General features: G+C 32.7%; 1 protein-coding gene across 1 annotated transcript in view; it reads left to right on the plus strand.

Annotated features, from left to right (window-relative positions):
- Window positions 1–18,566, plus strand: part of LOC142351894 (uncharacterized) — a 37,325-nt gene that overhangs the window by 4,747 nt on the left and 14,012 nt on the right. Inside the window, exons 2-3 of the mRNA XM_075404150.1 lie at window positions 3,187–3,347; window positions 15,093–15,143. Coding sequence (XP_075260265.1) covers window positions 3,205–3,347; window positions 15,093–15,143 — 194 coding nt within the window. The 5' untranslated portion in view covers window positions 3,187–3,204. The remainder of the gene's footprint in view (window positions 1–3,186; window positions 3,348–15,092; window positions 15,144–18,566) is intronic.

Genomic DNA, 18,566 nt, shown 5'->3' on the forward strand with positions numbered 1-18,566 from the left:
TCAGAAAAACTCTAAATCTTTCTTGACTGCATTAGCAGATTAAAATGCAAAGTTGCATCGCAAGATAGGCTCAATAAAAAGACAGCTGATAAACTCATAGACTTTTTCTCTACAGTTGGTAAAACTTTAGCATCAAACTTTGAGTCTAAAAGTGAGAATATTTCTAAAGGCATTAGTATTAGTGTACAATCAATGCGACTAACCAGGGCCACTTCGCTGGAAGTACAGGAAATAATAAATAAAATGCGAACCAAATATAGCACAGATTGCTTTGAACTGAACAACTTTTTTTTTGAAGAAACTCGAATGGGCAATTGTGCCAATTCTAACAAAATTAGTCAACAAATGTATCGATGAAAGAAGTTTTCCACCTTGCCTGAAAGAAGCTATCATAGTAGCAGTACATAAAAGTGGTGATGTCCAGGAATCATCTAACTTCACACCAATTTCTCTACTTCCAACTGTTGCAAAAGTCTTTGAAACATTTCTGTACAACAAAATATCTAATTTTTTGGAAGTTTTTGGTCTCCTGGATGCAAATCAATATGGTTTCCGACGACAAAGAGGAACAATTGATGCATTAGCGCATTTTGTTGAAAACGCTAGGGACACTTTAGAAAACCAGCTAAAGTGCTCGATAGGTTTGTTTCTTGACTTGAAAAAGGCATTTGACACGGTTGATCATAACTTACTACTTAAAAAAATTGCTAATATAGGTTTGAGAGGTCCAATGCTTGAAATTAAGAAATCTTACTTATCTGACAGAAAACAAAATCTTAGATATGGTGCTGCAAGAACGAGTCCAAGAACTGTTACGTTTGGCGTGCCGCAAGGTTCAGTTTTAGGACCACTACTTTTGATCATATACGTCAATGACATCAGACAACAATGCAGCTGCTCTACAATAACGCTCTATGCCGACGATACTGCTCTACAGCCAAAAAAAAGTGCAAATGAAGTTCTTTTTCAAAGTGATATTGACAACATCGGCCTCTACTTAAGCGATAACAAACTGACGCTCAATGTTGAAAAAACGATTAATCTAAACTTAGGTTTTAAAACTATGATGAATGTTCTAAGACTGAACAATGCAACCCTTAAAAAGAGCAACGAAGTAAAGTATCTAGGCGTTTTGCTGGTCAAGAAATTGGATTTCAAAAAACATATAAATAGCGTCGCTGCAAAATTGACCAAATTTACGGGATTGTTCAACAAACTGAGGTTTATATTGAGCATTAAACAATTAGTTTTAGTATATAAATCTTTTGTTCAACCGGTTATACAATATTGAGTGCTTATTTACGGAACTGCAAGCAAGACAAGCCTGAAGTTTATCGAAGTGAAAATTAAACAAATTTTGCAAATTATTTTCATCTAACTTCACACCAATTTCTCTACTTCCAACTGTTGCAAAAGTCTTTGAAACATTTCTGTACAACAAAATATCTAATTTTTTGGAAGTTTTTGGTCTCCTGGATGCAAATCAATATGGTTTCCGACGACAAAGAGGAACAATTGATGCATTAGCGCATTTTGTTGAAAACGCTAGGGACACTTTAGAAAACCAGCTAAAGTGCTCGATAGGTTTGTTTCTTGACTTGAAAAAGGCATTTGACACGGTTGATCATAACTTACTACTTAAAAAAATTGCTAATATAGGTTTGAGAGGTCCAATGCTTGAAATTAAGAAATCTTACTTATCTGACAGAAAACAAATTCTTAGATATGGTGCTGCAAGAACGAGTCCAAGAACTGTTACGTTTGGCGTGCCGCAAGGTTCAGTTTTAGGACCACTACTTTTGATCATATACGTCAATGACATCAGACAACAATGCAGCTGCTCTACAATAACGCTCTATGCCGACGATACTGCTCTACAGCCAAAAAAAAGTGCAAATGAAGTTCTTTTTCAAAGTGATATTGACAACATCGGCCTCTACTTAAGCGATAACAAACTGACGCTCAATGTTGAAAAAACGATTAATCTAAACTTAGGTTTTAAAACTATGATGAATGTTCTAAGACTGAACAATGCAACCCTTAAAAAGAGCAACGAAGTAAAGTATCTAGGCGTTTTGCTGGTCAAGAAATTGGATTTCAAAAAACATATAAATAGCGTCGCTGCAAAATTGACCAAATTTACGGGATTGTTCAACAAACTGAGGTTTATATTGAGCATTAAACAATTAGTTTTAGTATATAAATCTTTTGTTCAACCGGTTATACAATATGGAGTGCTTATTTACGGAACTGCAAGCAAGACAAGCCTGAAGTTTATCGAAGTGAAAATTAAACAAATTTCGCAAATTTTTTTCAGGAAACAAAGTCATCAATCAACAGCGAACGAACGGGAAAAATATGAAGTCTTCCTGGTGAAAGAGCTACATATTTATGAGCTTTTAAAATTTTTAACCAAAACAATTAGGCGGGAACATAAAAATGAAGTTTTTAACAGGTTTATTGAGGATTCAAAGCTTGTGAGGCTAGATGAGAAAAGAACAACAAGTAAGAAACTAAAACCTAGCAATCAATTTACTGGTATCAACCCAAAGAGAATTGGAATACGAATGAGGAAATTGCTAAATTATATACTTAATTTCAACTCAAAGTATGTTCACTTTATAAAGAGTTGCTACAAATCTGGAATTAATACACACCACCATACTTTTCTTGAAAATTTCATACAAGGAAATGATATCATAGAACTTTTTTATTAGTTTTTTTGAGCAATTGTCTAAAACATTATTTTTTTTTATTTTTATCCCTTTACAAAAACTCAACTGTTTCCTCACGTGTACTTGCTGTCACTCAATCTATAAAAACATTAAAAACAAACCAATATCAACACCCTACCCCCACCCCTATTTGCTAACAAACTGCTTCCCAAAGGCATCACACGACTAGGCTTTTTTGCCTTTTGATGACCTCTTGAGTATGTATATGTAAACCTCATTGAACAATGTTGTTTGTTTATACATACTTGAGAACAATTTATTATTATTATTAGTTTTTCCTTCATTTTTTAATGGTAAACGGCTTTTCATATATTTTAGTTTTTTTAAATCAAGTAACGATTTTGCTGTTGGCTTGCGTGGGCTATAGAAATCAATGCATTCGATTTATATTTAATACCGTGAGCATTTTTACTGCAATGTTTTATAGTTCACGGATTTTCATATATTTCAGAGGCTTAAATCAAGGAAGATGTTGCTGTTGGCTTGCGTATGGGCTCTGTCTCTGTCGCCTATAGTTCTAATGGCAGACCATGACAGCTGTTATGATGACTCAGAGTGCCATATTTACTCAAACAATCATTACGGATGGTACTATTGGGATAGTTACATAAAGTATGGAAAATGGCTCACTGATAACTAAAGTTTTCTTTATCCATGTATTGACGAATTGATGAAAAGGGATAAGTAATCTAGCAGTTATCTATTAACAGAATTTCGATAACATCCCAGGTCGGGGTGGCCAGACCGAAGTGACCCCTGATCAGACGAGTTTCGAGCGCACACATGTTCCCGGTGCGCTCGAATTATATGGTCTGGAAAAGGCTTCGAGCGCACTTTTGTCTGGACAATGGTCTGGAACTTGCCTGATCAGAGGCCACTTTGTTCTGGGACGGTCTGATCAGAGGTCACTTTGGTCTGGGACGGTCTGATCAGAGGCAGTTTCAAGCGCACACTATTCTGATCAGAGGCCGATTCGAGCGCACACTAGTCTGACCAGAGACCAATTCGAGCGAGTTTTTTTTTCAATTTTTTTTGTTTTCTTACTGACTTTGGTTGTCTCGGGTAAGAGACAACAATAAAACAGCATTCTGATCGGAACTTCATCTGAAAATCTGATGGGTTTGATCAGAACCAAGGGGTCCAGCTGATAACAAATGCCGGTCCCCTCAAGAAAAAATTTTGAATCAAAGTAGATCAAGACGTTTTTATGCAGAGCTGTCTAAGTTCATTTTTTCAGTTAAAAGCATAAAAAAATGGCATACTCAGTAATTTTTTGATCATTTTTTTTTCGATTTACTTTCATTAACAATATTTTCAGGATTGTTTTTTTTGTTAGTTGAATATAAGATTGATAAAATGATAGATGAAATGAATATATTATAACGATATTGAGAGATTTGTTCATGTTCAAAATCATTCTCTGATCAGAGGTGATTTCGAGCGCACTTTAGTCTGGGACAATATTTCGAGCGCACTTTAGTCTGGACAATGGACTGGAACTCGTCTGGACAATGGTCTGGAACTTGTCTGATCAGGGGTCACTTCGGTCTGGAACTCGTCTGGTCAGAGGCGGCTTCGAGCGCACAATGATTTTCGAGCGCATACTCGTCTGATCAGAGGTCACTTCGGTCTGGTACGGTCTGATCAGAGGTCCCACTTGTCTGGGACGGCCTGATCAGAGGTCCCACTTGTCTGGGACGGTCTGATCAGAGGTGATTTCGAGCGCGACCTCAACCTGGGATAAGAATCATTAATAAAATTCAAAACTTAACTGTGAGTCTCGATATAAGTTCTTGATTATAGAGATTTAGGTACGAAAATGTCAATATAATATCAGCGTTTCAACTCTTTGAAAGAACGTCGAGAAAAGAATCTGACATGAAATCGAGTGTGCCCTCTGAATCCAAACAAGTTTTCTCATGATATTTAGACCAATGAGTTTCAAAACTTTTGAAAACTTTTATGAAATATTTTTAAAAACTTTTTGAAAAATTTATGACTCACTGAATTGAGTTAGAGGAACAAAGATGATTCTCTAATTGATCAGAGATCCCGAAAGCCTTACAGGCAACAAAAGAGTTTTAATGTTCGTGAGCGAGTTTAAAAAATGTCACGTTATCGAAAAATATCATGGTTTTCAAAGTAACTTTGATAAGACTTTTCCCGTCTTATCAAATGTGTATGCTTTGAGTTCCTTGAATTCGTTATCACATGAAAAAATAACTTTCGAATGTTTTCAAATTACCATTTTTTTAACACACAAACTCGCCACATTCACTGTGATCGGCAGTAAAAGTTCCTCTTTTTCTGCCCGAATAGTTTTTTCTCACAATTTCTAGCAATGCATTAATTACTACCCATGGCCAGTATTTCTATGAACCGGTCTTTTCTTCTCAAGATCCATGATTCAATATGTATCATTGCTGGCGTCAACCGGAAGTGAACTTTTTGAGTAACATTATAATCGCGTTCTTACGCTGATTTTCACTTCATGCGTTGAATGCAAAGAAAATTAGCGTACTGGGCAACGTTTACTTTGGCTTAATCCACTAATTTAATTGCTACGACTCACCTTCCTGTGGGAGGAGCTACATGATCAACTGGTTTTTTTGTTGAGTCAATTTTGGTCGATCAGTGCGATTAATAGTAGCATAACTAGAAAGCATAGAAAATTTAATAAAGAATGTATTACTGATTTTCTTTTTTTTCTATTGCCGTCGTTTTCGTTCACATATATATTATTTTAGTACTTTGTTATTTTTGCTTAAAAAATTATGTTAATATCGCTAACAAGAGCATTGTTGATTTTAAAAAATGTTGCTAAACTGTTTTAGGCAAACTTTTGGCGAAAAATTTGTCCGAAATTTTCAGAAACATGCCTTTATATTATTAAAACAAAATTAAAAATTTATGATCCTTTAGCAGATTGTTTAGATTGGAGAGATTTAAATGCCAAAAAGAAACAAAAATCTTTTCAAACCACAAAGAGGGCTGTTTCTACTTCGGTTCCTTTTGTGAGTGTTCTTGAAACAAAAAATTGACGGTTTTAAACCAACATTATCCAATATTAATTAATTACTTCCGATACGATAATTTTTTAATGGACAGGCAGCAGTCGCAAGGGTAGTTTTGTTCTAATCGTGGAATTTTAAAATCCAATATCGGATTATATTGGAGCGCTTTCTTTTTCAAAAATAGCTTTCGTTTTTTGTTTCTTTGTTGATTAAAGACCGGAAAAATTCCAAATAAATGATTAATTTTCACCAAACCTCATTTCCATATATTATAATTGTTCCGACCCCGCTTGAGGGGAGGGGGAGGTACTATAAACTCAAATGAAATTTTTTATTCAGTAAATTTTGACCCGATCGATATATTCATCGTAGAGAGTTGTGAGTAGTGTCATAAAAAAAGCCGTCAAGCGTAAATTATGCAATAAACAATATTTTTTGAATTTCGTTTTCTAGAGCGTATATTGATTAAAATTTTTGTGAATATTAGACCAATTTTTATTCACTTTTCCGGAATTTTTGCCTACAATTTTGTCAATTATGCTAAAATACAAAGAAACCCGGAATAATAGTACTATTGCCTTTATTTTTAAAGACAGAAAAAAATTGCTGACAATTTTAGTGTATTTTTGGCTAACATTTTCGCCTAATATTTCTAAAGTTATCATTTTTCATAAGCACCTTTAGACGATTTTGACTAAATTTTCCGGAAGTAGACACCCAAACACAACTAACACAATCTTCTTAAACTATGAAAAGAGCTAGTCCCACTTCCTTTGAGAGTAGCCTGGAATTGAATTTTTACTGTTTTTTTGCCACTTTACTATATGATTATCAAAACGCAGCATTCATTTTTGACATTCGAAAAACTTGAGTGCTCCAAGAGAAAAAAGAGCAAAAATTTGACCCGGTTTGTTCCAAACTTGGACAGTTCCAATCCAAAAAAATTCGGATTATAATCAGTTGGTATTTTTTTTTTTTGAAAAATTTCGATATTTTTTGTGTTAATTGAAGAAAGAACAATTCAAATCAAAACTCACTTTTCATAGGAGCGGTTCGCTTTCTAAGCAGTTCAAAATTAATAGATCTGGTTTTTTCCTCGAAAGATTACGGTCATTTTAACATTTAAAAATGTTCGAATTTACATAAGCAATGGCTTTTTGAAATTTGCCACTTTTTTCTCTAAATTTGGACAATTTTTAGCTTAGTGTCAGCAAAGAAAGAATGCTTCTAATTCCTCCTTTTGCTTATAAAACATTCTTTGAGGATTTAGTTTTTTTGTTATTGTTTTCTGTATTTGATATTACTAGATCTGACAACTTTTTTAAATTTAGCCATAGACACATATTTCACATTCTCTTCTCGTTTTGTCACATTATCACAATAATGGCAGTCATCATATTAAACTATTGGCAATCAAAATAAGGCACAATTGAACATATTAAAGTCTTATTATGGTTCCAACAGCTTCGACAGCCCCTTTCTCGAAGAATTTAATCGAATTTTTAGTTCATAGCTCGAAGAATTTAACTGTCGTTTTTAGTTTTTCTTTTTAGTCGCATGAAATTTCCTGCATGACGAAAGATCTCATTGACTATTTGGAGGAGCCAACGAGCCTATATTTTGATTTGAGTAGATAGCTGATGGCTTTCTTGATTTTGAAAAGAAATGTTTTCAAACACAAAAGAACACATTTTATCTTCTCCTTTTTGTTCTTTCTTGTCTTTTTGTTACCTGGTCTCGTAAACTACAGTTCGCACATGACAGTATTGTTGTAAGTGGATGGTGTATTTGTGAAAAAACGAATGTCTTCAATGGCTTTTAAAATATGTGTAAATGTTTTTAAAGAAACCGTTATGAATTTACTGGCTTCGACACTGGTTTTTCGAAAAAAAAGTAAGCTAATTTTAGAGTTTTGTCTTTATTTGACGTTTTTTTGTAGACATATGACTTTTTCTGAAAAACTACAGCTCTAAAGTGCTTCGTTTGAACGAATAAATGAATCAATTAAAATACTTCGTTTTGCAGCTAATGGCTTTAATGACTTTGAAAATAATTGTTTTCGAAAATTACAAAGTATTACTTAATTTTGCCTTTTTTTCTTTTTGCATACTTGTCAGCTGTTATCAATTAAAAGAGGTTGCACACTACGATATTCGAGGAAAACTACGATGTTCGAGGAAAACTCAATTGAACATATTTTGAGGGGCAAAATATGGCTTCACGGCTTCGACAGCGTTTTCTCGCAGGTTTTAATTTTGTTTTGTTTCTGGTCTCTATTTGTTCTTCTTTTTGTAACCGCATAAAGAATTGAATAATGACAGTCATATTGGTTACAAGTGAAGTTCATGTGGTCATAAACAGACTTGAATTTTTCATTTGCTATCTATTGTTTTTCATTACTTTAGAATTAGTTGTTTTTAAAAACAAAAGCTAATTTCTAATTAATTGCTGTTCTTTGTTATTTTTTGTCAAATTGTTACCGAGTTTTATTATGGAATGCTTCCATATCTGTCCTAGTGGAATAGAAGCTGTGTTGCTGAGTTTCAAATTTATCTGACACTATTATTACCTTGTTAATAAATTTTTTTTGAATGGACATAAAGTTTGTTGTTATTGTTGTTTGAATTTAATGTACGTCTTGAATTGCTGTCTTAAAAATGGATAATACTATCAATTTAATGCAGCACCTTGTCCAACACTAAATTATTTGAGTTAGGAAGATCTTTTTGTTCATACATTTTTTTCAAATTCTCAAACTCTTCGGGTTAACATTATTAAAAGAAAATTAAAAATTTATGATCCTTAATCCTATTGTTTAGATTGGAGAGATTTAAATGCCAAAAAGGAACAAAAATCTTTTCAAACCACAAAGAAGGCTGTTTCTACTTCGGTTCTTTTTGTGAGTGTTCGCGAAACAAAAAACTGACGGTCTTAACCAACATTATCCAATATTAATTAATTACTTCCGATACGATAATTTTTTAATGGACAGGCAGCAGTCGCAAGGGTAGTTTTGTTCTAATCGATCGTGGAATTTTAAGTATTGGATTATATTGGAGTGCTTTCGTTTTCAAAAATAGTTTTCGTTTTTGTTTCTTTGTTGATTAAAGACCGGAAAAATTCCAATTATTTGATCAATTTTCACCAAACCTCATTTCCATATAATATAATTGTTCTGACTTCGCTTGAGGGGAGGGGGAGGCACTATAAACTCAAATGAAATTTTTTATTCAGTTAATTTTGACCCCATCGATACATTCATCGTAAAGAATTGTGAGTAGTATCATAAAAAAAGCCGTCAAGCGTAAAATATGCGATTAACTATATTTTTTGAATTTCGTCTTCTAGAGCAAGATATATTGATTAAATTTTTTGTGAATATTAGACCAATTTGCGTTGTTTTTATTCACTTTTTTGGAATTTTTGCCTACACTTTTGTTAATTTTGCTAAAAAAAATATAGAAACCCCGAATAATAGTACTACTGCCTTTATTTTTAAAGACAGAAAAATATTGCTGACAATTTTAGTGTATTTTTGGATAACGTTTTCGTCTAATATTTCAAAAGTTATAATTTTTCATTAGCACCTTTAGACGCGTTTGACAACTTTTCCGGAAGTAGACACCCAAACACAACTAACACAATCTTCTTAAACTATGAAAAGAGCTAGTCCCATTTCCTTTGAGAGTAGCCTGGAAATGAGTTTTTAATGTTTTTCTGCCAATTTACTCTATGATTATCAAAACGCAGCATTGATTTTTGACATTCGAAAAACTTGAGTGATCTAATTGAACAAAGAGCAAAAATTTGACCGGTTTTGTCCCAATCTGGAACTGTTCCAATCCAAATAAAGTTCGGATTGTAATCAGTTAATGTTTTTTTTTTTTGAAAAATTCCAATATTTTTTGTGTTATTTGAAGAAAGAACAATGCAAATCAAAAGTCACTGTTGACAGAAGTGATTGGATTTCTAAGCAATTCAAAATAAATAGATCTAGTTCTTTCCTCGAAAGATTACGGTCATTTTAACTTTTAAAAATGTTCGACTTTACATAAGGAATGGTTTATTGAAATTTGCTACTATTTTTCTCTAAATTTGGACAATTTTTAGCTTAGTGTCAGCAAATAAAGAATGCTTCTAATTCCTCCTTTTGCTTATAAAACACTCTTTGAGGATTTAGGTATTATGTTATTTAATATTACTAGATCTGACAACTTTTTTAAATTTAGCCATAGACACATATTTCACATTCTCTTCTCGTTTTGTCACATTATCACAATATTGGCAGTCATCATATTAAACTATTGGCAATCAAAATAAGGCACAATTGAACATATTAAAGTCTTATTATGGTTCCAACAGCTTCGACAGCCCCTTTCTCGAAGAATTTAATCGAATTTTTAGTTCATAGCTCGAAGAATTTAACTGTCGTTTTTAGTTTTTCTTTTTAGTCGCATAAAATTTCCTGCATGACGAAAGATCTCATTGACTATTTGGAGGAGCCAACGAGCCTATATTTTGATTTGAGTAGATAGCTGATGGCTTTCTTGATTTTGAAAAGAAATGTTTTCAAACACAAAAGAACACATTTTATCTTCCCCTTTTTGTTCTTTCTTGTCTTTTTGTTACCTGGTCTCGTAAACTACAGTTCGCACATGACAGTATTGTTGTAAGTGGATGGTGTATTTGTGCAAAATCGAATGTCTTCAATGGCTTTTAAAATATGTGTAAATGTCTTTAAAGAAACCGTTATGAATTTACTGGCTTCGACACTGGTTTTTCGAAAAAAAAGTAAGCTAATTTTTGAGTTTTGTCTTTATTTGACGTTTTTTTTGTAGACATATGACTTTCTCTGAATAACTACAGCTCCAAAGTGCTTCGCTTGAACCAATAAATGAATCAATTAAAATACTTCGTTTTTGTAGCTAATGGCTTTCATGACTTTGAAAATAATTGTTTTCGAAAATTACAAAGTATTACTTAATTTTGCCTTTTTTTCGTTTTGCATACTTGTCAGCTGTTATCAATTAAAAGAGGTTGCACACTACGATATTGATGTTCGAGTAAAACTCAATTGAACATATTTTGAGGGGCAAAATATGGCTTTACGGCTTCGACAGCGTTTTCTCGCAGGTTTTAATTTTGTTTTGTTTCTGGTCTCTATTTGTTCTTCTTTTTGTAACCGCATAAAGAATTGAATAATGACAGTCATATTGGTTACTAGTGAAGTTCATGTGATCATAAACAGACTTGAATTTTTCATTTGCTATCTATTGTTTTTCATTACTTTAGAATTAATTGTTTTTAAAAACAAAAGCTAATTTCTATTTATTTGCTGTTCTTTGTTATTTTTTGTCAAATTGTTACCGAGTTTTATTATGGAATGCTTCCATATCTGTCCTAGTGGAATAGAAGCTGTTTTGCTGAGTTTCAAATTTATCTGACACTATTATTACCTTGCTAATAAGTTTTTTTTATAAATGGACATAAAGTTTGTTGTTATTGTTGTTTGAATTTAATGTTCATCTTGAATTGCTGTCTTAAAAATGGATGATAATATAAATTTAATACAGCATCTTGTCCACCACTGAATTATTTGCTTTAGGAAGATCTTTTTGTTCATACAATTTTTTTCAAATTCTTAAAATTTTCGGGTTTTTCTATCTGTTACCCATTTGGTAGATATCTATGTCAAAAAATGCAGATGTGCGGGTCCGTAACTTTACATATTAACGCACATTATCCAGATTCTTTGTCAGAATGAACAATCACTCTTCTAATGATCAATTTTGTTTGTTGTGACTTTCAAAGTATTCGATTTACAAAAAGAAACGATAAATTCTTGAGCTTTGTTTGTTGTTCTGTCAATTTGTAGCCTGTTATTAGCATTTTAAAGTCCCAACCTCCTTTCATTGAATTTCAATTTAGATTTTCAAGCATTTTCTTTTGCATTAGGCTCTTTTGACTCTGTTATTACGATTTCTTAAAATTCTTCTTTTATTACTGAACTCTTGGCCACTTTGAGGTCTATTTTGTTGTCAAGTCTTATCATCAAAGTGTTGGCAGGTTCTATCTCACAAAAATGGCGTTGAAAAGAGTGCAAAGAACATGTCTATATTCTAAAAAAAAGTATCTTGTAAGGCTTGGGGAGCATTTTCCGGCAAACATATTTCAACAAATTTGTTATTATTTTTTAATGTTTTTCAATTAATAATTCTAGCCTGGTTTTTTTGGTTTTTTGTAGTCGGGTGACGTTTTTATTTTTTGTTTTATGACAAGCCTCAATTGCGTTCTATTGCGGTTTTTAATAAACTAATTAAAAAAATCGGTTGAGTACTAAGGTGTAGTGTCTTTGAACTTAAATTAACTCAAAAAAAGATGCACGCATTATTTTACTTTGCTCCTTTGTTCATTTTCGTCTATTTTTTACATATTCTCATTAGGGGTATTCCAATAAAATTGCTATCGAAGCACAAATGTCTTTATTTCCTTCAGGTTTTATATGATACTTTTTCGACTTCCTTTATAAAAATGTTCATTAGAAAAAGACATTAATTAGGACCAACAATTGTTTAATAGTTTTTCGATCTTAAATAATGTTTTCTGTTACGTAGTTTTTTGTTTGTCTTCTTGCGTAGCATTGTCAAGGGCAGATCTCATCGACCGTCTAGTGCGACATTATGTAGTTCATTTAGCGGTTTTAATTTAGTGCGATTTTTTTATTGATACACCGAATGTTTCAGTAAAAAGTTGAACTGTTTTCGAACAAAATTTTTTTTTATCTCTGAATCATTTGATAGTTAAAAAACAAAGACGTAAGTGACTGAGGTCCGAAAGTTATGGGCTAACCCATATTAACTAGTCTCATTGCTGATTTTTTTGAAAGTTTTTATCTCAATAAATGTTCTTTTTTGTCTATTTGTTAACCGGTCTCGTAAACTACAAGTCACATTTGACAATATTGTTGTCATTGAAAGTGTATGTGTACAAAACTACATGTTCTTAAACATTTCGTTTTGATTTTACCCGCATCGACACAGATTTTTTGCCAAAAAAATAGTAAATTTATTTTTGATTTTTGTCTAATTTTGACGTTCTTTTCCTAGACGTAAAGCATACTCTGAAAAATTACAGATCTAATGCGCTTCCTTTGAACGGATAAACGAACCTATTCAACTGCTTCAGTTTGTAGCTAATGGCTTTTATGACTTTGAAAAATTGTTTTCAAAAAATACAAACTATTATTTTTTTTGCCCCTTTTTCTCTTTTTTGTCTACTTGTCACCTATTCTCATTCAAAAGAGGTTTCAAAATACAGTATTGTTGTTTGAGGAAAGCCCAATTGAACATATTTTGAGGGGTAAAATACGGCTGTACGGAAATGGCTTCACTTTTATATTGGATGTAATTGATGTTTGCTGTTTTTGTTGTTTGAAATTGTTCTTCGTCTTGACTTGCTAACTTAATAGCGGCGGATCTTATCAATTTAATGGTGCATTTTTACTCCACTGAGATATTTGCGTTGGCGGCGATTGTTTTGTTCAAACAATTTTTATTCAATACTTCAATTTTTGGGGGTTTTCTATGTGTTCCCCATATGGTAGATCTTTATGGCAAAAATACGGATGAGCGGGGTCCGAACTTTATGCGTGAACGCAAATTACCCAGCCTCTTTGCCTATGTCATGAAGCAGTCTTTGTAGTTCTGTTAATTAATCAATTTTGGCTGTTGTGATTTTTAAAATTTTTGATTTAGAAAAATTTTATATGGATTTTCGAGCTGTGCCAGTTTTGCTGTCAGAATTTAGCCTAGTGTTGGCAAAAAATGTCTCAAATTTTTTTCAGTGGATTTGAATTAATTCTTACATGCAATTTAACATTTGCATAAGAGTTTTTTGTCTCTGTCATTAAGAGTACATAAAAATTCCTTTTTTTACTGCACGTTTAGACATTTTTGAGGTCTACTTTGTTGTCATGTCTTATTATCAAGCTGATGGCAGTTTATATATCCCATCAATGGCATTCAAAAAAGATATAATTAAACATATATAATATGTATTTGAAAAAAAAAGTGTAAACAAGCCTTCGGGAGCGTTCTTCGCCGAAATAAACTGTTTTTCAATTAAAACTTCTAAATTGGTTTTACTGTTCTTTTTGCAGTCGGCTGACAAATCCTGTTTTATGGCAAGTCTCAATGGCGTCCTATTGAGGTATTAAATAAACTAATTAAAAATTTCAGTTGATATCTAATCGTTTAATGTCTTTGTATTTAAAGATGAACGCTTTATTTAACTTTGCTCCTTTGTTCTTTTTCGACTGCTTTTTACATAGTGTCACTAAAGATGGTTAAGTTCCAATATAGTTGCTATCTAAGCTCAAATTTCTCTATTTCATTTAGGTATTATGCGATAATTTTTCGACATTTTTATAAAATCGTTCATTAGAAAAAGACATTAATTACGACCAACAATTGTTTAATAAAATTTTGATCGTGAATAATGTTTGTTGTTACGTAATTTTTTGTTTCATTTTGCGTAGCATCGTCGATGGCAGGTCTCATCGAGCGTTTAATGCGGCCTTATTTAGTTCGTTTAGCGGTTTTAGTTTAAAGCAATTTTTTTCTTGATACACAAATTGTTTTCTGAAAAAAAGTTGAGCTATTTTCGAACAAAGCTTTTTATCTTTTCCTCTTTTGGTATTTAATTTAGTCAAAAATGTAAGTGACCGGGGTCGGAACATTATGGGCGACTGCAAATTACAAAGCCTCCTTGTTGATTTTTTTAAATGCTTGCAAGCATCGCAACTTTCAATGTAAGTATCTTCTTTCGACATCTGCACACGCTTGAAATGATTTCATATTAGTGGATTAATTGAAAAAATCTACAGACATAGAGAGTCGCATAATTATCAAATCGCATATTAGCATTATCATTAACAGCTGTTAATATATCAATATTGAGTACTGTTTTTGAAACTAAGAGGATTTTGTTCCTATCATCAACTATTCCTTCTCAAAGACTAGAGGCCACCATACATATATCTGTATATTCAACTCAACAAGACTACTTCCTCTTGTAAACTGAGGATTTGATTTCACACAAAATACAAATGATTAACAATAGTTTAACTATGACATTTTCTGAGCCAACAAGAAGAATATTATAAAGATTTTTTCTGATTTGTCTACCTGTGGTTCCATTTTATTTCAATGCAGGTTTGATCTTAGTTTTGGTGCTTTTAATTATCTAAATATTGCTACTAGTCAGCGCGATAAATAATGCTACATCGCACAGTATTAATTGTAAAAAAAAATTGTAGCCATTTTCCTGTGATTTGCGCGTGAAGAGAATACAGATACTGCTGCATGGATCATCATTGTCATTCAAACTGCGATTGGTACGTCTGCATCCTATTTTTGAAAATAGGATACCTCAATTGCATTTAAAAAATATATTTTTTAGAACTAGTCAACTGATTGTGGATATGTTACGATTTAAAAAAAGTGCAAAAGAAAACTGAGTTCCCAGTCAGAATCAAATAACAAACTATTATAATTCACAACACCGCAGTTTAAATGTTTAAAATGTTTACCATTATTTATAATTAATGATAATTAATTAAAAACCTTATATTAGTTGAAAAAAAATGTAATGCCCTATTTTATTAAACTGTGACTTGTTATGCTAATACATAGGTGACCTAATACTTACCTCACCGGCTACCGAATGTATATAATATTTTTGCCGAAAACTTTCAGCTCGACTAACTTTATTAAGGGTAAATGAAAACCCATATACGAATATTGAAGGAGTATTTCCTCCATAGGGTCAAAATATTGGTACCCGGGCAAACGGTACATAACCGTTTATCCCAAACTTTTTCCCCAAAACCAATGTAATCCTAATTTATATAAATCATGTTTATAATGTCTGAAGAGGTAATCTATCTAAGTTTTATTTTTCTTGACCTTTAATCCCAAATCCTTCCATTTTTTCTTTTTTTTGCGTATAAATTAGCCAGCCACGCCCATTTGTTTTCATAATTGCGGGATTATTCCACACCCTTGGAAACAATAGTAAATCTTAACTTTTCTGCTTCAGCCTCCAGTGTTTTTAATTCTCCACATTAAAAAATATGCGTTGTTATGATGCACGATACTGTGAAAAATTAGCAGGTACGCGCGGTAGGCGTAAAAGATAAACGCCTATAGAGATTGGGGAGCGAGCAAAACAGAATAGATCCATTAGAGCAATCACTTTGACTTATACCACATCACTACACAAAACAAAATCTTCTTAAACAGTTACCTGTCCAGAAACCAGTACTCCATAACAAAATCTGGCGCTCCTGGATGACGGCAGAATTTATCTTTTCCTGCTTTTATGTCGAGCTTGAGACAGAAAAATGATCTGGCATCTTCTATTGCGTCTCTAATTTCTACGTTTCAATAGATTAGCTCATCACATCCTTTTGAATCGGATCATGATAAAAATTCAGATCATGAACAAAACAAATATGTCTGTTCAGTAATATTTCAATGATGTTTAAGAGAATCGGGGCATCTTAAACAGTAGAACAAAAAACATGAACTGCACAATGTTAACTTTTCACAAAACAAGACAACATTGAGTTCGCCTTTGGACAAGCCAATGATGCATTATTTTTTGGCGCTGATTCAAACTGACAGCTAAAAGCTAAAAACCTCATTGAAGGAATATCGAAAATTTTTTAAATGCCAACTCTGGATCTTACTATGCTCTATTATAATTTGCTACGGGCCTAAAAAATGTTGATTTGATTTCATTACAAACTTCTTTGAATCATAATATTTCCTCTGAATTATAGAAACGAAATACAAGTTACAATTTATTTACCAATTGATGCCAACAACAAATTCCCAACACAAATTCTTAACTGATTATTACACATTCACTTTAACTTTTTTATTATTTGAACCATATGAAAAATTTTAAGGATGAAACGCTTGATAGAATACATTTTTTTCAGACACCTGTCGCAGGTTAGCTTTTGCCCTGGCTGATCAAACGTAATTGAAGGTCTTCATTATTTTTTACCGATTTCAAACGTGGCCTATATGATATTGTTTTGATATAAAAGAGCAGCATTTTTTCCCCTTGCTAACACTACATAGAACATTTTTTCTCCTCTGTTTATTAAAAATAGTGCAAAGGGGTTGTGTTCATAAAAAAGATAACATCTTTAATTTTAGTTGCAATAGAAAACTTTTCGATTACATTGCATTGATCCATACATTTTGGGCTTGCCAATAGTTACTCTCAATCATCTATTTGATTTTTTTGCATATACTATGATGCATCAATTAATTTTTATTTCATTGAATTGCTGCCGAACTATCAATGAAGTTATTTTTCTTTCAGCAATTAACGCTTATCCATGTATTGAAATATTAGGGAGCTGGCTTTGTCAACTGGCACAAAAAAAATTACAGAACCTCGTGGTAATTTTTTTGTCATCAATACTTGATAAGGCAACTTTTGGTTTCTATATGCTAAAAATTACGTTTTTATTAGTTTTGATTGAAATAAACATTTCGTTTAGAAACTATCATCTGAAAATTCTGATATAAAAACAGAACATTTTACAACTGCAACTTTTCTGCCAAAATATGTCTGAAAGTAATTTAAAAAAAGTTTTGATATTAGTGATAATTGAAGGAAAAACTTTTTAATTTTAATCCTTTTTAATACTAATGTGTTTACTTGTGAATTGCGGTCTAGCTCTGGCAATTGAAATGCCTTCAAAATGCCTTTTTTATTTGTTTTTGGACGAGGCTGTCGTGGTCGATAACACGGGTCAAAGAAGTCAATAAGTTCAATTTTAAATTAAATTTCGAACTGAAAATATACAAAAATTAGCTTGTATTTATAGTGGTTATCTATGCAAAAATATACAGAGAAAATTTAGATTAGCTACAAATATTTTACATGATGGGCATGTGAATAGATCTCAACTCCGAATCCCGGAGTTGATTTTCTATTTTCAGCAACTTTTCATGAGAATCATATATGGCTTGGGTACAATCGAGTTCATTAATTGAAGGTCGGTGGATGTTAAAATCAGGTTTCTGTTGGTGGGAGAATTTGCTTCTGACATATGATTGATAGGTCAATAAGATAATGATAGCGCTAAAACAAAATTAGAATTGAGTTTAGTTTTGTGGCCATTACTTATCGACACAGCAATAAAGTTCGTCAGGTAAGTTCTTCTTTCGTTCTTTGAAACTTTAATAAAGAAAACTTCTAAGTTTCTTGATGTTTCTTTGAAACCATCACATCCTTCCCCCTTTTTTAAGCAAGTTTGTGGGTATAGGTTCTCCAAATCTGTCGGGTTGTTTTCTGTTTTTGTTGATGTTCGTGAAGGCTCTGAGGTTTCGGGTTGTTGGTGCTCTGCAGATGATGTGGCTGCAGAAGCTTCATCTTTAAGTGAAGGTCCCACATCTGTACTCTGAAGTTGTTGTTTTGATTGAGATATGGTCTCCTCCAATGCTGGTTCAATTTTCACATTGTCCTCGTCTAGTCTCGCAATTTGGTTGTCGCTCACTAGAATAGTCCGTGCTGGGTTTTCGGGCTGTATGAAAGATGTGTTCAAGCCCTTCCTGATGATGAAGGTAGCAGGAACTGTCTTTGTGTTTTCGTTGGCCTTGAATATAATGGGTTCGCACAAGTCGAAATCTGCTATTGCTGGTAGTCTCACTCTGCGTCCCAACAAGAGTTCAACTGGAGTTTTGCTCCTCGTCTTTGAAGTGTTGCGATGTGTCATCAGTGCCCTTTGCAGGAA

Source organism: Convolutriloba macropyga, chromosome 13 (genome assembly GCF_964194025.1).
Source record: "Convolutriloba macropyga chromosome 13, txConMacr16.3, whole genome shotgun sequence".
In the NCBI taxonomy this organism is placed as follows: domain Eukaryota; kingdom Metazoa; phylum Xenacoelomorpha; order Acoela; family Convolutidae; genus Convolutriloba; species Convolutriloba macropyga.